The 24,409-nt window shown below is 49.1% G+C and overlaps 1 protein-coding gene across 1 annotated transcript in view; it reads right to left on the bottom strand.

Moving 5' to 3' along the window:
- LOC106885315 (sodium- and chloride-dependent GABA transporter 1-like) overlaps positions 1–22,916 on the bottom strand; it is a 24,224-nt gene extending 1,308 nt beyond the window's left edge. The window contains exons 1-13 of the mRNA XM_014937408.1: positions 22,676–22,916; positions 17,385–17,516; positions 16,603–16,703; positions 13,736–13,845; positions 13,224–13,356; positions 11,923–12,057; positions 10,788–10,891; positions 10,378–10,502; positions 9,421–9,533; positions 4,061–4,192; positions 3,234–3,336; positions 2,721–2,821; positions 1,770–1,937 (exon numbers count right to left, since the gene is read on the bottom strand). Of these exons, the coding sequence (XP_014792894.1) occupies positions 1,770–1,937; positions 2,721–2,821; positions 3,234–3,336; positions 4,061–4,192; positions 9,421–9,533; positions 10,378–10,502; positions 10,788–10,891; positions 11,923–12,057; positions 13,224–13,356; positions 13,736–13,845; positions 16,603–16,703; positions 17,385–17,516; positions 22,676–22,916 (1,698 nt within the window). The remainder of the gene's footprint in view (positions 1–1,769; positions 1,938–2,720; positions 2,822–3,233; positions 3,337–4,060; positions 4,193–9,420; positions 9,534–10,377; positions 10,503–10,787; positions 10,892–11,922; positions 12,058–13,223; positions 13,357–13,735; positions 13,846–16,602; positions 16,704–17,384; positions 17,517–22,675) is intronic.
- Between the last annotated feature and the right edge of the window lie 1,493 nt (positions 22,917–24,409).

Genomic DNA, 24,409 nt, shown 5'->3' with positions numbered 1-24,409 from the left:
TTTCCCCCCCCCCCCCCACATTCATGCTCAGTAGGATCAAAATGACTTGTAATCTTTCCTGTCTGTCAAAACCACTTTATTCAGCATTGGCATCTAATTTCCCTCCAGCTCCAGCTCTATTACAAACTAATCCAGGATCTGTGCATATAAGAGGCCAAAAATTCTCTCTATCTCCCTGATGCTGACACACAGGCACGCAGAGAAGCCTACTTTCTTCCTGCTGCCATCTGCTGCTGACTCCTGGGTCTATGGACAGTGGGGAGGAGGTCTGGGTCTCCTGATGTGTGGGGGTGCTGTTAGAGGGAGAGTGGGACAGAGAGGGTGCACACCAGCCTCTCATGCTGCTGACTGGCACTGCTGGTTTGCACAGGGTGCTGAGGAGATGGGGGGAAACAAGCTCATGAGCTGCCCCTGAATACCAGGACATGCTTTCACCACCCCTAGTGGAAACAGGATTGAGCCTAAGCAAAGGTTTGAACCCATATCTGCATTTGCAGTCTTCCCTCTCTTCCAGCTCGTATTATGAGGGGGTAAGGAGCCCTCAAAACAGATGAGAAAGGACCTACTATTGGAATTGCTGCTGGCCTTCAACACAAAATGGCAAGAACCTAAACTTTACCTCAGTTGAGAGACCAGAAACTGAAAGCAGATCTGAGACACCAAACCAACCCTGTCCCCCCACTGGAGGCCATCCAAATGGAGAGCTGGGAGGAAGGAAAGTCAAGGCCACCTGCAACTTGACCTCAGAGGTAGAGAGACTGAAGTTGACCTCAGTCCAGCAATTCCAGCCAAAAACATTTCTGAATTAAACATTATTCAAAATACAGTGTCCATGAAGTAAACTCATGGGATATAGATGGCGTCTGGCGGCTGTTGCAGCTGAGCTGGGAAAGCCATAAATCAGCACCCCCGCGGTGACTTCTTACACCTGTAGCTTGCAGCAGACAGCATCCAGCCAGGGGCTTTGTTCACAGTGCTCCCAAGACTGAATGTCAAGACTGTAAATAAAATCTTAACAGTAATTACTAGGTATGACATGTAGAGACTCATGATTCACTGCTACATAAAACCCTGCTCAAATTATTTTTAAAAACGGTTTAAACAAGATCAGAGTTGTTGGTATGGTGGGTCCTGCATAAAAGCCTGCATTGCTTCTTAACCCCCTCATTCACCGAGTGCCCTTTACGAAGCACACAACAAACTACTGCTGTGCACATTTGTCACTAGCAGGTCCTAGCCCTGAGATATTTCAAGCTTCGTGCTTGGAGGATGCTGACCTCTCTGCGGAGACATGTCAAGTAACCATGCTCATAACCAGGGACTGCTGGGAACTGAGATTTCTCTGGGTTAAAAAACTTCAAAGATTTCTTCCCAATCTCTTCCAGGGCTCCAGTCCCCTGCACCAAAGAGATATCCAGGACAAGAGGGCTCCCTTTTTGTGATGGGACAAAAAACTCAACGAGGGGCAACAGACTGACCTAAGGAAAGACTACCTGAAGGTCTACCCACTTGGCCAGATGCAGCCAGCCATGTGCTGCCCAGCAGTATTCCCAGCCATCCTCTCCAGCAGACCTGTGTCACCAGAGACCATTCTGTGTGCTGGGTCTGATTTGAGACCTCCTGGAAGGAGCAGAGTTCCTGTAGCACTGACCTGAAGTACTCTACAACATTTTCAGAGCAGGATCTGCTTGGTTCTCCTTAGGCTTAATTCAGCAGGGGGGGCATACTCTAAGCAGAGAGCAGAAGAGGAGTGATGAAGATGCTCATACCTGTCGGAAGGTCCCCGTTGAGGTGAAGAAACAATACAGCATGTATCCTGGAATCAGTACCATGGAGGACAGAGCCATAAGCCAACCAATGCCTTGTCCCCACGCAGGATAGATGTATTTTCCCAGTGTCAGAGGGGTCATTTCCACCACGCTGAAGAAGAACACACCCTAGGAAAAAAAAGCACCAGCCATCACAGGTGATGGTGAGTAAAATTAGGGTTCCTCCATCCATTCTTTCCTTCATTATCATCTCAGCTCTCAAGAGTCTTAGAGCAACCTAACAGCTCCTTAAACTACTCTAGATGCTCCCAGGCCACCAATTGGTAATTTTAAATAATTTCTCCCCTGATTATCCTATGTAAAAAGCTGGAACTGGAATACCCCTGATTTCCTTCTTCACCAGACTACTCAGTGCCCCCACACCAGATCCTAAGTAAGTTAACAGCATCCTCACAGCTCATGTCAGGAGACTTCATCTTTCTATCACTGGCCTTCTTACACCATTCCCTGTATATCTGCTGGAAGTGCAGGAACCAGCAAAGGCTAAATTGTTCTGCAACCAGCTATACTACATTTGCCAATGTCTTTTGCTCTGACAAGCCTATCAGGGGCTGAGGCTGGAGCTGGAGTAGCTGAAATTCTTCTCCAGAACCAATAACAGCTATTTAAAACAGTAAATTATCTGCTTATCTTTTGGCATTTCAGAAAGTAGAATGAAGAACTGATGGCATAATTTTGGTGAAAACAATCATCTAGAGCTTTTCTTATGGGTGATTTCCAGCAGGCAGAGTGAAAGAGGTTCCTGTATTACTTTACTCATCTCAGGTCTACCGAGAACCACCTTGTACCAGACCTATACTGGGTTGAGAACACAATGTTGCCCCTACAGCCCACACAAACTAAGGGGTCCTTCTGAATCCACTCCTGTAGATAAGATGCTTCTGCTTTTACCAGGCAGACAAGAGGAGTGAAGAAGGCCCAGCAGATCTTCCACCAGATGCAAGGTTTGTAGCCAATCATTTCTTCAATGTTCCCGTAAAATCTGTTCACACCTAGAAGAGGAAATGAAAGCTGAAAGAAACATCCCATCTTGGCACCATGGTCGTCACCTCTTCTCATGACACAGCACAAGCCAGCCACAGCAAGAAGGTGACAATGCTGTGGCATGAGAGGCATTATCTGGAGGGGATGGAGTACAGGGACACAAAAGCAAATTTGTGCTAGTAGCTTCCATGTTCCTGGTGTCCTCTTCAAGGACCAGACTGCAGGACCCTAGACATCTGCCAGTTTGTGCAGAGGCCTTTGTGGTGGCCTAGAGAACTGAGACGGAAGCCTTCTGGTCCTAGTTTTCTGGAGTTATCTACCTAACCTATTTTCAGTTGCAAAGTTTTCACTGTGGGAGGCTTCTGAAATAACTCACTGTGCCCACAGAGAAAACAAAGGAACAAGGTTATTTGTGCTTACCATAACACCAAGAAATTGAGATGGTCTCAAAGAAGACAAGGAAGAGAAGACACATGCCACTGGCTGAGTAGTAATCAAACAACTTGAAGACATAAATGCCACCCTGAGGAGACAAAACCAGGTTCAAGGAGTCTAGTTATACAGATTATGGTCGACAATATCAGCCGGCTGCTTGGATTGCTATTATCTGCATCTGCTGGCTTTAATGTTAATTTCCTTGGACAGTAGGGCCAGAGTTGCAATGTTTCCACTGGAGTCTGGTTCCCAGCAGCAAAACTGATGTGCTCTTGCAGGCAATTAGCCAGCCTGTTTAGACGTGGCCAAGGGTGTCGAGAAACAGAGATTGACTAGAATTTCTTACTTTTCTCTGTTTTAGTCACTTAATTTAGCATGCTCTGGTCCTCCCAGAAGTTTTTCTGCCTTACCTCCTCATGAACTTACAGTGTTTCGCAAATGGTCTCCAAACCACTCAGCCCTAATCTCCACACATGTGAACCTTGGCTTTAGCCCCAGAGGTTCAGGGCCCCAAGAGACTGGTCTTCTTTATGTTATCTTAACCCTTTGCATCAGGCATTCCCTTAGCTTGGGCTCTGTTGGCTTGAGCCCTTATTGCAAACAGCAAAAAACCAAGCCAGACTGACAACAGGATGGTGGTAAAAATTATGGAGGCATCCTAAGTCACAAGATGTAGCACTTGTGAGCAAGCTCTTTTATCCAGCATTAGGATGGCTGCTAGGGGTGCTGTCACTTCTCCCCAAACTTTTGGTGCTACGTCAAAGTGACTAGAAAGGTGCCATGAATGGACATCCAAGTAAGGCTATCTGTACCTGGGTGATGTTGGAGAATCCAATGATGTAAGAGATGAAACAGACTACTGCTATGAAGACCTTCTTCCTGGCTCTCAGGACATGAGGATACTCATCCATCAGGGCTGTAATGAAACCTTCCACAGTGCAGAACTATGGGAAAAGGTATACACCAAAGACATATATAAGTATCTTGGCCTGACATCATCACCTCCAACATTCCGCTCCAATATTGAAAGTTTCATTGCTTTTAATACTCTCTTCGGACACTAGAAAAAGAGACACCTCTGCACAAAGTTGGTCCAAACCATCATTTGAAAGTGTCTCTCTCCTTCCACTGAATACAGAGGGAGCTAAAAGCAGCAGGGTTAAATACCTAAAATTAGCTGAGATAGATCTCTGCTTCCTGTCTCCTGTGGAAAGCCTCCTCTTCCCCCAAACTCTCTAGGGCCTCCACCACTGCCCTGCTCCCAGACGCTACCAGGCTCTCTCTGTCCCAGCAATGTGTCTGTCTGCTGCTGGGACACGTGCAGGACCTGACTGGCTCTTCCTTTCCCATGTGTATCCTTCCCAGCCTATTGCAACAGCACTTGTGCTGTTCAATGATGCTCTAAAACACTCCGTGAGGAGCTGCATTACCTACTGTCCAGTCCCACATGCATGTGCATAATAACAACATCTCTGACCACCCAGTCCTTCGCTTTATTTCGCTTTTTCAAGCACACTGCATTAAGTGCATGCAGCACATTAAAAGCCCATCCTGACAGCACATGGTCTTTCTAGAGCTGAAAACACCTGGCTGGCTTGTGGAGTGCTATACCAGGCACAGTATATTAGTGCTGTCTGCACCATAACACATAAAGGAGTCCCCATGAGTGTTACCTTCAAATCAGCTTTCCTACTGCCCTATGGCATGAGGACAGTTGGATTGTATATATGAGAAACGCATCCTTCCCTCCTATTTCTTCTTAAATTGTGAGATTCACTTTTATATCTCGCTCTCAGAAACCATTGGTAACGCAGAGCTCTCAGAGAGCACACCATGCCTCTAGCAAAAATACTGGGAAGTTTATGAGGGCAGCAAGCTCCCAGTTTCCCTGGTCACCCACTGTAAAGTTGCAAGCCAGTGCAATGAAAATGGAAGAGGTTTCATTGCTCTTGGATGTCAGGGACCTCCCTGTCCCTGGGAGAGCGCCCTAGAAAGTGCTGGCATTTTTAGATTCAGCTTTGAATAGGGAGACAAGAATTAAAAACCCCTAGAGTGGAGATAGAGGTACAGAGACTAAAAAGAACACCAGAGGGCTGGAAAGCTGTATGGAAGAGAAGTGGGGAGTCTGAGCCGTGCTGGGACGGTGGAAGAGCTTGGACACCGCTGGCTGCTGGGGCTGGCTTTCATGTGGGACAGAGCAAGGCAAAGGGTGGTGTTTCTGCCCAGGGTTTTATATCCACACGGTGCAGTGTGGAAAGCCAGTATTCCCAGAGCTTCAAAGCTCAACTGCTTCAACTCAGATTTTTAATGAGCTAAGCCTTTTATATTGGACACAAGTGCTATTAAAGCATCTTCTGCCGTTCGGGCACGGGTTAAGCTGCCTTTATACCCATTGACAGTGAGCTCTTCATCCCATCCCACCTGGCTCATTGTCTGGAAGAGTCAGGACTGAGCTGGCGCCACAGTGTGAAGAGATAGAGTGACACAAAAAAACACTGTTGAAAGCTATTCCTTCCACGTGGATGCGTGGTCAGGTGCTGCCTGAGTCACGGACAGGGCCAGGAGGTCTGGCACCAGGCAAGGCAGAGAAGGAAAAGGGTTTTGGAGGGGTGGCAGGGGTGGCTGGGGGCAGAGTGTGGATGCGAGGGGTGTCCAGCAGAGAAGTGAAGAAAAAGATGCCTCAGATAACAAGAGGGAGTAAAACCAACAGCCCTTTGGTGCAGAAAGAGGGATCAAAGAGGGAAAGACAGGGAGATAGGTGATGGGCAATGGGGCTACCAAGTTAGTTAAAATCTCTTTGCCTCCTATCACAATTAAGCTAGTGTGTGATGGATGAAGTGGGGAACCAAATGGTGGTACGCTGCTTTTTCTAGACATAAAACAGGCAACAGCCTTCATAGCATTTACTGAAAATTGCCTCATGCCGACCACAGAGGAGATGCAGGCTGGAGGGGGCTCACCTTTCCAGCCCTGGGGACTGTGGGGTCCACTTTTGCCAGTCTGCATATCCAACCTTAGGTCCTTGCATGAGTTAAGTAGGCACTTGAGTGAAAACATGCTGCTTTTCAGGAGTGATGAGGATCTGGGTCACTGTCATGCCTCCTGGTCTTAGCCTTGCCCTGTGCACATGCTCAGCTGGCTTTCCAAAATGTTTCATTTTTCTCACCAGCCATTTCCAGTCACAATTTTTAGCACATATTCTGTTCTTCCTCATGCCTTGCCCCATTATGTTGCTTCTCTTCTAAAGGTTTTGTTTCCATTCACTTCTCTCCTTTGCTCTTTTTCCCCTTCAGCGGCTTAATCATTACACAAGCTGATGGGTCCAATAATCTGGGCTTAGTAGTCAATACAGGTGGCACCTATGTTGGATGGAAGTCTGTCTCCCATCCTCTCCCAGCACCAGGAGCTTGCTATACCCTTCTCAGACACATAGAGCACCCTGACCGGGACCCACAAGCCCCGTGGGAGGATCAACCACAGCAGCCAGATGTGCAGCAGAGAGCCACCAGAGTGGGTCTTTGCTGCTTGCAGCTGGAATTCCTCATGAATAACCTGCGAGAGGCGGTCTCACATGGGACAAACACAGGCTTGCAGTCACAAGGCTTGCTAGCCCCCCTGGGGAGAAGACGCCTGACCTGGAAACGGGTAGGTTAAAAGAAAGCATTAGCATGTTATGCAAGAGGGTCTAGACGCAAGAGAGCTAAAGCTGGGATGGATCGGAGGCAGAGGGAACATTAAGGCACAGGAGTGGGGGCACAGGAGGGAGGCGCGTGTCTGTCAATATAGGTCATTCATCCCATTCGAGTAACTGCTGAAGAGACGAGCACCCTGGCAGAAAGAGGCAGATGTAGCTGCGCTGCAACTGCAAAAGACTCACTATCGAAGCTGATGGACACGGGTTGGACCTACTCCCACCATCGCTGGGACTGGTTGCTGCATCGTAAACGCAGATCTGAGCCAAATGAAAAATGTCTGCTCCCAGGCTGCAAATACTACGAATGGTATTTAATCAGCACATAGCAAAAACATAGAATCATAGAATTGTCTAGGTTGGAAGAGACCCTTGGGATCATCGATCTCTTAATATTTTTTTTAATTTTTTTTAACTGGGCACTCCAAAATGCATATGCAATTGCAGTTGCGGTTGCAGCCTGTGTTATTTGTCCTGTACGCGTAAGCTGCCATGCTGTTAATTATGTTTCTGATTGAATCAGAGCTCCAGCATGCAGACACAAAGCTTCTTCACATGTATTTATCTCTGCTTTTTTAAAAGCTTGTTTTCCTTTTGATGCTTCGTTCCTCCCGCCTTCCTCCTCCTCCTCCAGGCAATGATAGCCCCCCACGGACTGCCTGCCCTCCGAGACTAGCTGTCAGAAGGGACTGGGAGAATTTCAAGTGGTTTTTTTGAGAAGCAAATGCAGCAAATAAATTCCACGCAGTGCTTAGAGGGCTTATTGTCATGTATCGAACTATTTACCAGTGCTGAGTGAATAATCCATGGAGAGTAATTTTTTTCCTTTAAATGAAGCTTCTTTTGGAACGCTTAGTCGTTATTTGAAATTATTTGCCAAATAATGCCTGTGGTAATGCAGGCGCGAACTTTACGATGTGTTTATGGAGTGTGCCATAACAGAAAAACAGATTTGGTTGATCAGATTTTCCTGGAAACCAGGTGTGACATTTCAAGAATAGGCCTGAGACTGATAATTAACTAAACTTGGGTTTATGAACCCTACCTGTAATCCAAGAGAGCATCCATTTTGTACTGCTGCTTTCCACTGCAAGGAAAGAGCACGCAGGCACAGGGGAGCATTTGACAGACCAAGCACAGGCTTTTTGAAGGAGCCTTTGATTTTGATGCCCTCCAAAGAGAGGCATGCTGCAATTCACTGCTTCACCAGGCAGCTACTTTTATGCTGAATTATCACCAAGAAAATATTGCTGCTTGTAAAAACACAGAGATCATGATTTTATTTTATTTTTTTCTGCCCTTGTGAGGGCTCTGAGAGGGGCAGGGCAGAGCCCTTTTGCTACATCCACCTTCTTCCCCCTCAAATATCTTGTAAGGCTTATCTGATGGCAAAGCAAACAGGTTACCCATGCACCAGCCTTCCCCAAGGCATGGCTCCATCCTTCTGCCAAGATTTACCTCTGCTCACCCGTGAACCAGGCCAGGGTGCTTCAGCTCTGCCCAGGGCCACTTTTGTTATCAAGAGTGATGCTGAAACACTGCATCAAACCACCACCCCCACACCATGGGAGAGTGTTAATTCAAATGCTACCTCACTGCTGTTCTCAGTGCAAACTGTGAATGCTGTGCCAGGGCGCTGGGTCTGGCTGGAAGCTGGTACCTTGTGTGGAGATGCTCCTCCCAGCTCCTGGGAGTAGAGAAGATGGGGACTTTCTACCCTAACCTATGAAAGTAAGCCAAAGTTATGGCATTTTCTTGCCTCACAGTTTGGTCAAGGTGACACAGTAAAGAAATCCAAAGCATCCAGACTGAGCTTCTCACAAAGTAGCCAGAGAGCTACGATGACCACAGACTATTATCATGAAGGCATGGAATGAACCAGTTAATACTGATTTCTCTTATTTCACATACCTATTTTGGGGATGGGGTAATCATGTTTTATGAGAACAAAGCGGTTATTACCTGAATTAAATCTTTTCCCTTGCCCCAAAGTATTTTGGCAGGGGTGATTTCCTGCTTCCTCTACTTAAAGCCCGTGAGCTCAGCTGCCAGGGGTCACCCAGCAAGATGGGGACATGCTGTGCCCACGCAGCAGCACCAGCACTTCACCGGGGCCCAAAATTGATCTGAAGGGAGAAAAGCTTTCCAAAGATCCTCTCCTCCTACAGGGAAGCGGTAATTGTCTCTTTAACAGCTGGCTGGTTCTGCTGGGGTGTTGGAAGCTGGTCATCACTCTTATTTTTAATTGGCAGCAGGACAAGGACTGAGTAGTGGTCAGATACCAGCATATGCCTGTGTTAGGGGAAGAGCACAGAGGTGATGGCCACACAGGAGCCTTTGTTTCATCCAGCTGCATCTCACCATAAATTGTGAGAAAAGACCCTGCTCAGCGCTGTCCCAAGGTGCAGAAGGGGACACCACCACCATCCACGAAGATATCTTTGTACCTTACCCCCCCATTTTGTCCCTGGGTAGTCTCACCTGACTATCCAGACCCAGCATCATCAGCATGGAGAAGAAGAGGATCGACCAGAGCGGGGACAGGGGCAGCTGTGTGACAACCTGCGGGTAGGCGAGGAAAGCCAGTCCAGGGCCTGTGGTAATGAAAAAAAAAGGATGAGCCCATGTTTATAAAGCATTTGAGGGGAAGTCTGAGATAAGGGCCAGAGATGAACAGAGAGACAAGGATCACAGGCAATAATTGCAATTATTAAATATAGGAGCTAGAAACACCTGAGCCTTCACCCATGACACACCAGCCCGGTGGGGTGCAGAGGGGTAGGATGGGGAGGCAGGAATGACTGGAAAGGCTTTGCCTTTTCTCTTCCCACAAGCAAACAAGCAAATCATCAAATCACTGATACCAAATGGAGCTGGAGCACTTTGCTAGAAAAATAAACTGATATTCAGAGCTGGTTATAATTTTCCTGATGTCTTTTTTTTTTTTTTTTCCCCATCACAGAATGCTGTTTCTTGAGATAAAAGCTTTTTCTGGGAAGACAGCAATTTCAAAATATGTCTTTGTGCAAAAAGACACAGTCCCATCTTGGTTAAAAAATTATTCTGAGATTACAATTTCAAAATTTCGCATGAGAAAGGGACTCCAAATTTTTATCACATCTACTGCAAACATAGGCAGTATCTATTCTCCGTAGGCAGCCTTCAGAAAGCAAATGTACCGAATATTTCACTGCAGGAAAAGCACGCGAAACCTCAGCACTGAAAGAAGGTGAACATCAAAAGCAGGTGGAGATGGCCCTTGCAGCCAGAGTGCGATAAACATCAGCCACACGTGCCTGAGACCCATCTTGGTGGGAGGGCGTGCAAAAAGAGTTGCACACTTGGGTCCTGGTGAGGAAAGGCCTGGGAGCATCTCATGCTCACTGACAAATTGCTCTCTGAGATTTCTGGGGCAGTTGACCCTGGGTTTTTGCTTACCTGAGGAGGCCAGCTCTGAGATTGACTTCTTTGTGATGTGTGACATGAAGCCAACAATAGAGAAAATAACAAAGCCAGCAAATACGCTTGTGGTGGAGTTTATACAGCAGACAATAATGGAGTCTCTGGAAGAGAGAAAGAAAGAAAAGAAGCCATCTGCAGGTCCCTACCAAGAGGCCAGGAGTAAAGGGAGGGGTAAACAAAAGCCCAAGCCCTGCTGAGAGGAGTAGTATTGTGGGTGATGAATTAAGTGTCCTGCAGGTGGGGAACCCTGCTATGATGATCACAACATGTCCCCTCGGCAGCGAGGGGACATCAGGGATCACGTACCCCAGACTCATCATGACCCCCTCCCTCACCCGTGAGTGCTCCCCACCATGCAGGAGGCTGGAAAAAAAACCCCAACAGACCTGTAGACATTGTTGTGGAAAGTATTGTAACTCCCCAGAGCGATCAATGACCCCAGCCCCAGGCCATAAGAGAAGAAGATCTGCGTGGCTGCATCCATCCAGACCTGTGGAGAAGGAGCCAGAAGAGGAGTGCAGCAGGAGAGATGCCATGTTGCAGACATGTCTCCTGCAGCAGCTCCATGCAGGGCTAGCGAGGGGGATGGAAGGAGACCGTGTGTCTATGGGATTGACTACCCAGCCCACTGGGGTGGTCAGAACCTGTGGGCACCCTATCACTAGGGCCATGATTTCCCATGATGCTGGCTGCTGACTCAAGCTCCAAGGAAACCTTTGGGCCAGTGGCTGGAAGTGTCACAGGAACCACCTTGAAACCTGTAGCTGCATTGCTGCCAACTGGGCTGAACACATCTGAAGAACAGACTTTTTTCTCTGCCTTTCTGAACATCTCTCTCCAGGGCGAGGTAAGGTTCAGAGATGGTGGTGCAGGCAGAAAGGAGAGCAACGGAGACAGCTGGTGCATCCCTGTTTCCCCTGTGGGGTGGTGATGCTGTGCTTTGTGTTGCACAGACACAGCTGGAGCCACCATGATCCCACAGGTCTGTAGGGTCAGCAAGGACCCTGCACCTCACCCCACGGGAAAGGGGCTGCCCAGGGGCCTTTAACACAGGACACTAAGTTGGGTAGCCCCTCTGTGCTTCTGCTGACCAAGGCAATGTCACTGGCCACCACTCCCCATCTAAGCACCTCCAAAAATTGTTGCTGTGTGCACTCCTGACTGCTCCTCACACTGCATTGTCCTTTCTCTGGGACTGCCAGATCAAGATCAAACCACCAGCCCTGGGATAGTCGGTTAAATGAGGCATTCCCAGCCTGGAGGGCAGTTTCTTCACTGGGGTAATTTCTCAAACCCCACGGATAACACTGCTCAAGTACAGTAGAGCTGCCGCATGGATTTCCAGCCATGAAGGGCCTGCTCTTCAGATTTGTCTCAGACTGTGAGGGTCATGACTACTTGAATGGGGAAATACTCCATTTTATTTTATGTTTAATACTTAAAATATTCAAGGGAGGTACCCAGGGAAGACTAATATGGAGACAACTGGGAGGCAAGAGCTTTCTGCACTAGGCTACGAACCTCAGAATCGGAGAGCCTTCTGAAGTCAGGTGTGAGGTAGAAGAGGATCCCCTCCTTGGCTCCCGGCAGCGTGACTCCCCGGAAGAAGAGGATGAAGAGCATGAAGTAAGGGTAGGTGGCCGAGAAATACACCACCTGCAAAAGACACCATGGGAGAAAAGCCCTCAACCTGCCAATGCCCAGGAGCCTTCCTGCCCGTGGTGGCATTAGGTCCAATGTGTGTCCCTGCGAGGTGGGATGGGATCCACACACATCACCACTTTTGGCACCATTTCCTTGCGTTTTCTGTCTCCCATTCCCTCGCTAGTAATGTTTCTGGCCGTTTGAGGTTCCTCCCTGCCAATGACACGCAAGGACGCACTAATCACAAAAGTAGCAGGCTGAAGGCTGGATGAATCTCCCAAAAGACAAGGGAATTGCACAGGGATAAATTTAGTCCACAAAAGTAATCCCTTTAAGTCATCACATCCTTATTTTGCAGAGCTAAAGCTGGTGTTTCTCTAGTCCAATGCATCCAGCAACAACTTGACTTCACTGCTTGCTTTTCAGCATTGTCTCAGGGACTGGCAGGTTCGTGCCATCCCTCATCACGAGGCCCACACCAGCAATCACCAGGGCTTTGCTGTGGCTGCGTAGCTAAAACCTTTTTGAGAGCCATCGGGGAAGTTAACAGCTTAGGTGACCTACGCCTGAAGTGCTTCTTTCTGATCTCTCCTCTAGATTATTCCTTTCATAATATTGTCCTGCCATGCCATGCTGTGCTCTAAATAACACATCTCAGTATCTCAGCATCACTGTTTAACTAAACTAAGCAATTACCTCTCCACTGTGCTACCCTGAAATGCTACACAGTGAACAACAATGTGCTTCTGATCTGAAGGTCTCCCACCAATTACAAAAGGGCAGCAAGAAAATTTTCAAAGGAGGTGGTGAGGTTTTTTTCCACCAGCAGCACTATAAGACACCACGATTTTCAAAAGGGGGACCCCAGAAGAGGCATCGCTCTCTCAAAGGGCTGTCCCAAGACGGGAAATGTAATTAATCTCCAAAAATCTCTTTCCAAGTACTCTGAGGACTTTACAGGGAAGGGTTATTTTCTATGCTTAGAATGAAAATTGCCATAAACATGGCAGCAATTTTTACAACCATGAAAGGTAAATGTCAGGAATTTAATAGCTTCTAACACAATTCTGCCTTGAAGCACCTTAGTTACAAGCACTCAAAGAAAATGGAGTCCGGAGGACATTTCGACAGCTGAGACCCAAGCATGGCAAGAAGAGGTAGCACCAAAACACACGTACCTTGCCCGTCCACTCCACGCCCTTCCAGATGGAGAAGTAGACCAGTAGCCAGGCCAGGGCCAGTGTGCCAGCCAGGGGCCAGCGGACGTTGCCGGGCTCCCCCAGGCCCCCAGACATCTGGTGCATGTTCCTCCTAAGGATGGGAGAGGTTGCATTAATGGGAAGTCCAACCTTCGGGAGCAGAGGGACTGGAGATCCTGGAGGTGGTTGGAGGGCGAAGGGCCAGGTGCAGACAAGCATGAGACCCCACAAAACCCTAAAGGGACATGAGGCTCATCATGATGGGATAAAGGCAGGAGAAGAGGGGTGGAGAGGCTGTTATCTCCTCTATCCATCTGACCTGTGGCTGCACAGTGCACCCTGTCCCCACCCTGGCCGATGGCTGGCTCTGACCCCCTCACCCCAAGGTTGTCCAAGGAAAGGTGCCAGCAGGCACGGCCGCAGCCCTGGCAAGCAGGCGCGATGGCCGCGGCGAGGGGGAGAAACCTGGTGTAGGCAGGCTGTGGACGTACTCCCAGAACTCGGTGACAGCACTGGTGAGGTTGGTGGTGTCTTCCAGGGAGTAGTTGGAGAAGCAGCGGTCGGTGTTCCAGGCGTTCCCACAGTTCTGCCACGGCAGGTTCTGCACCAACACAAGGACAGTAGGGTTATCATTAATGTGCCCTCTCCGAAGGGCAGTGACAAGAATCAAAATTTCTCTTCTTTTAAACCGAAACCTCCCAAACCTTGGGGGTGGTGGTTTTATTTTTGGGTTTTGTTGCTTTTTTTTTTTTTTTCAAAAAGGATGGGCAGCTCCTCTGGATGGGCAGGAACCCTGCAGCCAAAAGCATGAAATGATTCGCCAAAATAATGATAAATTGGGACACGGATTTTCCAGGAAACAATACCACAACATGATTAGGGCAATGCTGTAGCTCTAATAAAACGTTAGCAATTCCCCAGATAGAAAGTCATTTCCAATTAACTGTTGGTAATTAATAGCTACTAATTAAAATACCTACCGGGGGGGATATTGTGTTTATAATCATTACAGCTTTTGGCTAGCTTCATTCAACAAGTGGTTAGAATTTACCGCACAAAGAATAAACACTGATTTGTTTCTTATCTCTCACGAATAAAAAGCCACGTGGCACTGAGAATGAGGGCTAACGGTTTGTCTGCACGAATAAACTACTGTAACATAAGCAGGGGTGCAAATTTAAAGTGTAGGAGCTGTTTCGTGCTGTCCCTTGCCATGATCATAAGCAGGACAAAGGGATTCCCGGGAGATACTGACACTGCAGGGAGCAGTGTGACGGCAGCACACCCCTGCAGATTTCATACAATCAGCTCGGGCACCGCTGGCGATGAAACCACAGCATCAGGGGCTGTGCGAGCAAGCAGGGCAGCTCACCCATGCCAGGCAGTGCCACAGCTGAGCCCAACAAAAGCAACTCAGATACATCTCCACGTGCCACAATCTCATTTTCCCCAGTGCAGCCCATGCAGATAAATGCAGAAGGGCTATTCTGGATGATTTCCCTCTGCAGATAAGACCTCCGTCCCCAGCCCAACAAAGCTTTAGCAAGATGTTTGTATCCTTTCCTATTCATCCACCGACACAGATGCCTTTAGAAATATTATCTGTGTTTTAAGTGCTTTTTGGCATCAGTGCCTTTAAGTGCTGCCTTCACTCTCCATCTAAATCAGTTCACTCCAGCAGATGATACCTCCTAACGTGAACGCTGGCTTGGCAGAAGAAGGGCTACGGAGGGGCACCCCGGTGGCCACCCAAGCTTTTTGCACGCACCCACTGATTTCATTGTGGGCTTGCTAATTGCACTGAAGCAAATGCAATAGCTCGGGCAGCAGCGCACAGCAGCCCTTCAGCCAAGCAGTTTGCACATCGGAGATGCGGGCAGCTCTTACAAGGAGGGGCAGGCAGGGGGATGGTTTGTTGCTGCTCCATTTCCTCTGAATTTCAGAGGACAGAAACTGCAGAAGGCAAGCCACGTTCCAGTTATGTTGAAAACACTCCTAGTCAAATTTAGGAGGAACAGGGGACGGGCATCAGCCTAGCTTTTTGATTTGCACCTTGGCTTCTTTGGGGAATCTGGAAGTATCTCTGGTAAAAGAAAAGGCCTAGAGCCAAACACCTGGAGCTGTCTGTGTAGATAAAAGCACTGTCACCAGTCAGGTCTGTGACACCCGCCTGTACCAAAGCTCCATTCTAAGATACATCCTGCCCAGGGCATAACTAGGATGGGTTCTTTTGGGGTAGACTTCTGTTCATGTGGGAATCTCCTGAGGGTGCACCTAGTCATCCATGACTGAAAATTCTGTTCTGGACTCAGGAGCCTACCTACAGTGGGTATTGTCAGTAGAAGCATGGCTGGGAATGCCAAAGAGAGTATCTTAGCAGAAGTCTTGATAGATATTTGAAATTTTTGATGAAATAAAAAGTGAAACTGGATGTACAACATTCATAACAGCATTGCAGAGTTATACCTAAATGAAAAAAGATCCCATTTGAACGACAGAGTTGATGTCTTTAAGGCTGCAGGTTGCTCAGAAAGATAAGTTAAGGGGGCTTTTTCCAGCTGTTGGGCTGAAATTAGTCATTCATCTACCAAGATGTTAATACAGGGTGTGATCCTAACCTTGTATAGTAGAAGACCCTCCTATGGAAAGGAACCCACTACAAACCACAACACCAAAGTATATGCTAAGAGACAGCCACAAGCAGATGTCTAAATGCTTTCTGAATGATTTTCCCATCAGAAGAAATCCCCAGGATTTCATTTATCAAGGGAAGCATAAATGAGGACTAATTAAGGTCTGGGCTGAGTCCTGGGTAATAAGAACATGTTATGACAAAACCAGTTGTGGAAATGTGCAGCTCTTAGATTCACATTGCTCTAGAAATAAGACAGAGAAACAGGGTGGGTTTTAAAGGCTAATGTGAGTGGGGAACAATTCCCAGAGAGGGGATGTGACCCTCAAGGGGGGGGTCAACCCTCTCCAGAGGACAAGCATCAGTACCCATCAACACTGCACGACTGCCTTCCCCTCTTTGGGAAGGGTCCAGCAGGGTGCTGATGAAGGCTCTTCGCACAAACTATGAGCAGTTAATGCACGTTTTGTGGCATAAACCACTCATCCCCACAAAGCAGTGAGAAAGGACCCAGAACACAGCCAGCTCCATAGAATCATAGAATCATAGAATGGTTAGGGTTGGAAGGGACCTCAAAGATCATCTAGTTCCAACCCCGCTGCCATGGGCAGGGACACCTCCCACTGGAGCAGGTTGCTCAAGGCCACATCCAGCCTGGCCTTGAACACTTCCAGGGATGGGGCATCCACAACTTCCCTGGGCAACCTGTTCCATGTTGTAACTCACCGCGGTGAAAGAGTTGAAGAGATAGTAGAGAGCCCAGGCGATGATGACAATGTAGTAGATGTTCAGCCAGAAGGAGAGAACCACAGCTGCCAGCCCCACTCCTGCAAACAAAGGCAGAGAGCAGCATCATTCCAGGTCCCTGGTGCCCAACTGCCCCACTCATGGACGTCAAAACAGGTTTTTGTGGCAGAGCCAGAAAAAGCAAACCAGCTCATCAACGCGGCAGCTGATACAGCTACACCCAACTGGCCAGCAAGGGAGACCTGCTCCCTCACATCTCTCACCACCCGTTTCCACTAAGTGAGGAATACCTTTCAGGATGCTACAGGTACTTCAGGGACATGAAAACGGGATCTGGTCACTTCCCTGGCAGAATCGCTCTTTCCCACCTCCAAGGCATTTCTGGATGACCACTGGTTTCCAGAATGCTCCTACTCCAGACACCGTGACAGGTTCACATCCCCTACGTACAGCTTTTATGTGCAATTAAACTGAGCCTTGAGAGGCTGGGGCAGGTCTTCTGCAACCAAAACCCCTCTGCTGCATAAAGTGCATTGTCACCACGCAGGACTGCTTCCAGAGAGCACAGTGGTGTCAGTGACTGTGGGCACCAGGGTCAAGGACAGCTTGATAAAGAACAGAGGGAAAAAAAACTCCCCTCACCTGCCACCCCATCCCAGTCCCCAGGGATTTGCTGATTTGCTTCCCAAACCAACCGTTAATGGGGATTTTTCTGAAGTGCCACATAGTGCCATCGCTTTCACAGACTTACAGTACAGTACCTTTAAACATGGGTGCTAATTTCCAGACTCCCAGTCCACCGACAGAGGTATACTGGCCCAGAGCAGTTTCCAGCAAGAAGAGAGGAATCCCAGCGAACACCAGCGTCAGGAAATAGGGGATGAGGAAGGCCCCTGAAAGTAAGAAGTAGATGCCTCCAGCTGTGGTTTCTTGCTCTGCAGCCACCCACATGGTGACGAGCAGACTTGCTCAGGGGCACCAGTTTGCAACTGGAGTTGGTGTGTTTGGTGAGTCTCCCATTGAGATCAGCACCGCCTTCCACTTATCTGTTCCTATCTCTATGGATATATATGTGTCATATCTATGTATATACTGCCATCACTAACTATGTGACGCCAGCCTCATTTTGTTGTTAGATATTTATGCATTGCTACGCCCAGTCTGGCAACAAACTCAAAAGCTTGGACACTGACATTGGTAACTTGTTGATGTTTTCTGTCTTACCTGCAGCAGCTCCCAATCCTTCACCTTGAGGGAAAAGGGCATAGGAATGTCTGGTATTGGCCACTATTTTCTTTGTAGCTATTTCAGTCTCTTAAGGAAACTGTGGCTAAGACTGTATTTGCACCTGTAACCACCCTATATGCCTCCCCACCCTTGTTCTAGGTTTTACCCTTAAAATTCCTGGTGAAAACTTTATTCTTCTCTATGGAAACCATACTATCACAAGAAATGAGGAGGTGTAGCCATTCAGTAGAGCTATTACTTGCACATCCATTATTAGAAGAGCAAATAGAAGAGGAGAGCATCACCGTGTGATTTGAAGGCTGTATATGTTCAGGTCAGCCTGACTTCTAATTAAAGTCAGGGACATTGAACTTGGGACAAAGCTCATTTTCCTGCTTCCTCATGAACGTGCTGCAGCAGTCCCTCATCCCTGAGGAGGACAAACTCTTGCAGAAGATGCTGGCTGGGGAGAAAGAGGGGACACTCAGTTTGCTCAGAAGCAGCTGGCCCTGTTTGGGACGGCACTGGTTTCTGCACTAGCCGGGGGGCTGAGCTGTCAGTCCAAGTCTTCTTCTCCCGATACGAGCAGGAAAGCAAACTCAGAGCCAGAGAGAAAAACCACTCTGAGGAGCTGCATCCCAGCTTGCACCTGGCAAAGCCAGGCTCCAGCAGCTGCTCTCTGAGGGCAGGGAAAACAGCGAGGCACAGCCAGGGATGCTGGCTCAGGGGACACCCAGCTGGGGACGCCTGGCCCTGCCAAGCAGGGAGCTGAGCCCAGCTGGGAGAGGCAGGCGCCAGCACCCGGCATGGGAATCCGTGGGAGGCAGCGTGCAAGAGGAGCTGGCAACGGGTGGTGGGGAGAAAACACGCTCCGGGCCAGCAGCTCGGTGACCACGAGCCTGAATCACAAGCTGGCGTGGAAGTGCAGGCTCTCGGCTTCACCAGCAGCCTGGCACGGAGGAGAGAACAGCCACGAGCATCGCTGTGGGAGGAGCGCTGCCTGCTCAGCATCCTCCCCTCCGCTCCTGAGAGCCACCACAGCCTGCAAGGTCCATCCCCCTAGGAGCCCTGCGGGGAGCCAGGGTCTGCTCTGAGGATACAGATGCCTCATTTTAGGGCTCGGAGGCTGAGCTTATCAGCAGTCACAGTGCCTTGCTCGCTTCTGTGCAAGCAGCTAATGAAATCTGGCCCCAGGTCTGATGAGCCTGCATTTTTCATCTAAAGCAGGCCAGCAAGGTTTCTGGGTGCAAGGTTTTATTAGACTATCGATAAGAAAAAAAAAAGAAAACAGACCAACTTTTGGACTCCAGTCATTTGTCCTGGCTTGACAAAAATCCTCTAGAATAGGGGAAAGTCTGCAAAGCAGGCGGCAGCCTTGAACAGAGGGCTGTTGGCAACGGCACCACCACTCCAGAGGGCCAGGTCCCTGAGCAAACATGGATAACATCCCTGCCTTACAGCCAGAGGGGAAATCAGTTCCGAAATTTGTACTTAAAGGTTGCATGCCTGTGTCTAAATCCTTGGCACAGGGAGAAAGAAAGGGATGGTCTTTAACCCCTGGCCCTGGATGAGCTGTTGAAAGGCCTGGTTCAGTTCCTGAGTTTGCTAAAAATGATTGTGTGCGACCTCAGGAGAGGCCAAACCTGTCTCCAAAGTCCACAGGTCAAAAGAGGTGATGGCGCTGGTCCTGCCCTGTCTGCTCTGGGCACCAGCCCCTGGAGGCAGGGAAGGACCACATGGCGCCCAGATCTCCTTGTGTAGCCCCAAATCTGCCTGCCATCTCCAACTCCTAATGCCATACAGCCAGGAATAATGATTAATACTTAAAACGGCGAATACTGCCTGTGGATCAAAAGTTGAGCATTACAAGCTTTTACACGCCGTTGCTTGGAGTCTCGACGTGTAAATGAGAAAATCATGATGCTTATTTAAAGAAATGTTCCTCTCTCAAGTTATTCAAGCTCAGGATCTCACGGACAATTTTTAGCACCTACCGAGCCACATTTAGAGTCAATTTAGAGTCCGGTAAAATCCTGTTTGACATCAGAGGGACTGCATGAGGTTAGGAATCAGTGTAGAGGCTGGAGCATTAGTCATGGCTGGGCGCATTCGGCTGCGTGCAGAGCCAGCAGGGAGCCCAGGCATCACTTTGGGTAAAGCCTGCTCCCCGCAGTGGATGGCCCTTGCCGTACCCTGGCTGAAGATCCCCTAATTACGTGCCCCGATGACAATGCCGAGCCAACCAGCCGTGAGCCGATGGGATGTGACAGCAGCGAAGTGAGACGACAATATTTCCATTCAGTTCAATCTGCCTGTGCGTAATGGAAGCAGCCCACACGGCCACGCTCGCAGCGGCGCGCGGGCGGCGGGAAGGCTAAAATTAGAGTTTTCCCACCCACGGGTCTGCTCCCGCTCCGGAGGCGCCTCCGGTCGGGGCAGAGCCAAGACGGTGCTGCCCACCCCGATTGCCACATCCGATGCTGTGTGACCCCCCCTTCCTGGCTGCTCCGCATCGGCTCCCGCTGACGCCGTCGTGCGTCAGCCCTCCCGCCCGTCTCCAACGGCATCCTCCGCTCGCTGCCGGTGATTGCCGGGAGGAGCCGTGCCTGCCGACGGCCACACCGGGCAGGGATGAGAGGAGCAGGGGCCATACGGGCAGCCACGACCAGCACGAAGGGGCAAGCTTGAGAGGAGGTGGCCACCAGTTCCCACCCGGTGTTTTTTGGTGGCAGGTGGCCCATCCCTCTGCGTTCCCTGCATCCACCCCGGGGCAAGAGAGCATCCTCCCTCTGCCTTTGCTGAGGGTAATAATACCCCGCACCTCCACAGCACCTAGGATCTCAGCCGACTCTATGAGCAAGATTAATTTTAGCTTCCAAACACCTTTATCTAAGTATAGATGTCGTCATTCCTCACCTCTGTGCGTGAGGAAACAGAGCCACGGGCAGCGTGGATCCAGCACATTTGGGATGACGCAGCAATCACAAGTAGAGATTGGGCTAAAAAAGCAGTGCTGGGTCTTAGCCACGGGGCTAATAATGTTTGATGAGGATGGTTAGCACAGTCAGGTGCCAGAGTGTGGCCAGGTAAAAATGGCAGACCCACACCTTGGCTCTGGCAATGGTGGCAGTGGCTCCTGGAGGTGGACCTGGCTGGTTCCCATAAACCTCACCCGGCTCAGCTGCACAGTCTCTCCTCTGCATGACATGACACACTGAAATAGAACTCTTCTGGTCCATATGGGTAACTGCCCAGTCTCTCCCACTCAGACTTCCCTACGTGCTTCAGAGAAAATGCCAAGATCCTCCTAAATTCCATGAAGCTACAAGGACAGGCTGCTGCAGGGAGCTAGACCCCTCTCCTCTTTCCCAGGGTGGGAGAAGAGCATCCTACACCACCTACAGCATGGACAGCAGAAGGGGGCTGGTGACATGAGAAGTCATGAGAGCCAAAGACAAAGCGTGTTTTGAAGGAAATTCAAGGTAAAAGGAAAAAAGCTGTAGAGAAGAAGCATGAGGAGAGCCTCTTGGAGCAGCATGAACGGACGTGGTATTGGAGACAGGGACTCTGGGCAATGAAGAGCTAAGAGGGAAGCAAGGAACCACATGGAAAGACTAGCAGGTGATACTATATATATATGTACAGCCTTAAAGGTGAGTCAAATGGGTTTGGACTTGCGTGGGAAGCCTGAGAAATGGTTCAAGGAGGGGTTCAGCACTTCAGGGGGGAGGGAAGGTTTTTTCAGTAACAGGCACAAACAATGGCAGAGCTGGGCACAGGAGGGGAGAAGAAAGACTTTGCTCTGCTGACACCAAAGCAGCTCACACTACCCTCTACAAAAGCATCTCCCTGCCAAGACTGAAGAAATAGCACCACTTTAGAGGGGAGTTGAGGCACAAGAGTGTATTTTCTGACTTACTCCAAGACATGCAGAAAGTCTGTCCCTGGGCAGTGAGGTGATCTCCCAGACCTCTTGATTTCTAGCCCAGCACTGTTTCCCCATCTGCCTGCCTTTCTCTAGCCTTGCAATGCTTTGGAAAAGTCTCAGTTGAGAGACTGGTAACTTTCCTGGTAAGGAAAGGATGTACTGGGGCAATAGCAAAAAGAATAAAAAAGGCTGGTGTTAGCTGTCCACAGAGGAGGCCACTTCTACCAGCGCATCAATTGCTGTTAAGTCCTTTGCCAGCTGCTGCCTTCTCTCGTGGCCTCTGTTTTATGGATATCAGGATGGAGATGATAACTGTGATCCTTTTCACAGCACTGTAGTAAGCCATAGGTGATGACACTTACGTGTGCCTGTGAACAGGTACACATGTATGTGTGCCTGTATATGTCTACATGGCCCTGCTATGGTCCGTGCAAAGCTTCTAATCAAAACTCCTCAGATGTGTCACTCAAACTCAGATGCAAAACTGTTACCCCTTGAGAATACACTAATCTGAAGAGAAACCCACCATTAGCAGATATAAACTGATTTCCCTGGGAATACCCCAGCCTCCAGCTGGATGCCTATGTGCATAGCCCTCCTTAAATAAATGAGGTCCCCAGACACATTTCATTGTAGCCATGCAAATTTGGGCTGCAGGAACTTGACAAAACCTAAACTTCTTGCTATATTTCTTTGGGCTGTTTCTTCCCAACCTGCACTTGCTAGTAAAGCCCACAGACTGTGGGAACGGGTCTCCTGGCAGCTTAATAACTCGCATCGTTAGGGAGCACTCTCAGCCAGCGGACCAGCTGCTTGCCCAGACCCACACCAAACCAAAGCCCACTCAGGGGACAGAGCTGCTCAGGGATGAGCATAGGGTCTCTGTATTTCTCTCACCTCCTCCATTCTTCCCACAGAGATAGGGGAAGCGCCAGACGTTGCCCAGCCCGATGGCATAGCCCACGCAGGACAGCAAGAAGTCAAATTTCCCTTTCCAGGAGCCTCTGTCTGGAATCTCTTTCTTCTTCTTCTTGGTGCTCACATCCTCGGGGGTGATGGGCTCTGGCTCTTCCAGGGCTGCCTGCTTCACCTCAGTGGGAGAGCTGAGCTCCACGGAGGTGTTGTCCATCTTGCCCATCGTGACTCAGACGTATGGCTGCTCTTGCTCAAGCACTGGAAGAGCAGGAAGGGCAACCTCCACTCTGGCTGAACGTGGATGAAATGAGAAGGGCTGGGCAAAGCTCCTAAGGAGAAAGAAGAGAAAGAACTGTGTTAGTGTAGCAGGCTTAGGGGAAGGCCCTGCTGGGTCTAAGGTGGACTCACTGGATAGAGTGGTGCACACCAGGGCAGTCTACCCATGCCTCCCTGCTTTCCCCAGAGAGAGAAAGGAGGATAATTTCACCTTGCTCCACAACCACCCTTCTGAGGAGCCATGGTCATGCAGATTGCTAACAGCAGGCTCAGAGCTGGTTGTTACTAGCACAGAGCAAAGTCTTCAACTCATCTTATCTCCTCTTCATCCCAACACCTGCTCTGCAAGAAAAGCTCCAGGACCACTATGCATGCAGGCAAGTCCCAGCCTCCCACCACAGAGCAGTCCAGGCAAAGAAATATATCTAGCATGTCTGACAGACAATGGAGAAGGGCATGATGGAGGTGCCACATCCCCCGGGTCTGGGGCCCAAAACGGAGTGGGACTGGCCACGGAGCCATCTGAGAGGTCATGTGGCTCAGCCAGCCACGCATGGCTGTGACAGCGCAGCTTTGCACCAGCACCTCCCCTATGGACGTGCCCCACATGGCACTCCTGTGCCCTAATCTCCTGTCACAGCTGTGCACCGGCAATGCCTGGCAAGGAAATCTCTGATCTGCTCAGCACCTCCTCCAACACCGTGTCCCATGTGATGCTCAAAGCACCGGCCATATTCAGACGATGCTTGCTAGTGACTATAGCCAGCCTGTGAACCACCAAAATCTCTCCAAGTCAGGTCTCCAAAGTCCTGAGGATGAGTCTGACTAAAAATTTAATTAATATTTCCATTGATTTTAAGCCCTAAAAAGTATAGAACCAGCACACCGAAACAATTCATAAAGAAAGCGAGAACAGGCTAATTTATTACACCGGTTTCTAAAACAATATTGCACTCACATCTTGGAAACTAAATGCAGTTCCCCTGCACTTTACAGAAGCATAGTCAGAAAAAGGCATGGAGGAGAAACAAAAGGATTCTCAAAGGTGTGGAACATCTTCCATGTGAGGAAATGCTAAATGAACTAGAATCCATCGTCCTGTGGAAGAGGTGACTGACAGGGGCCTATGAACCTATCAGTGTCATAGAATATGAGTATTCACCATTTCTGACACAAGAACTATGGGGGATTAAACCAAGACAGGAGGTGGTAGGTTCAAAAAGAGCAAAAGGTGATACTCTACAAAGGCACAGCTATGGAGCGAGACTCCCCACCCCAGAATATGCTACACGCTAAGAATTTACATGACTTCAAAAAGGAAATCAAGAGGAAAATTAATGGAAGGGAAATCCACCAGGACCCACCACTGCAGTTCAGGAAATCCCTGAGCTGCAAGTTCTTGGAGGTCGAGGGACTCTCCCAAGGATGTATCACTCCCTA

The sequence above is a fragment of the Calidris pugnax genome, unplaced genomic scaffold, assembly GCF_001431845.1.
Source record: "Calidris pugnax isolate Ruff unplaced genomic scaffold, ASM143184v1 scaffold1, whole genome shotgun sequence".
Classification (NCBI taxonomy): Eukaryota; Metazoa; Chordata; class Aves; order Charadriiformes; family Scolopacidae; genus Calidris; species Calidris pugnax.
The sequence above is the reverse complement of the archived record's forward strand: the minus strand, read 5'-3'. Positions and strand labels throughout refer to the sequence as shown.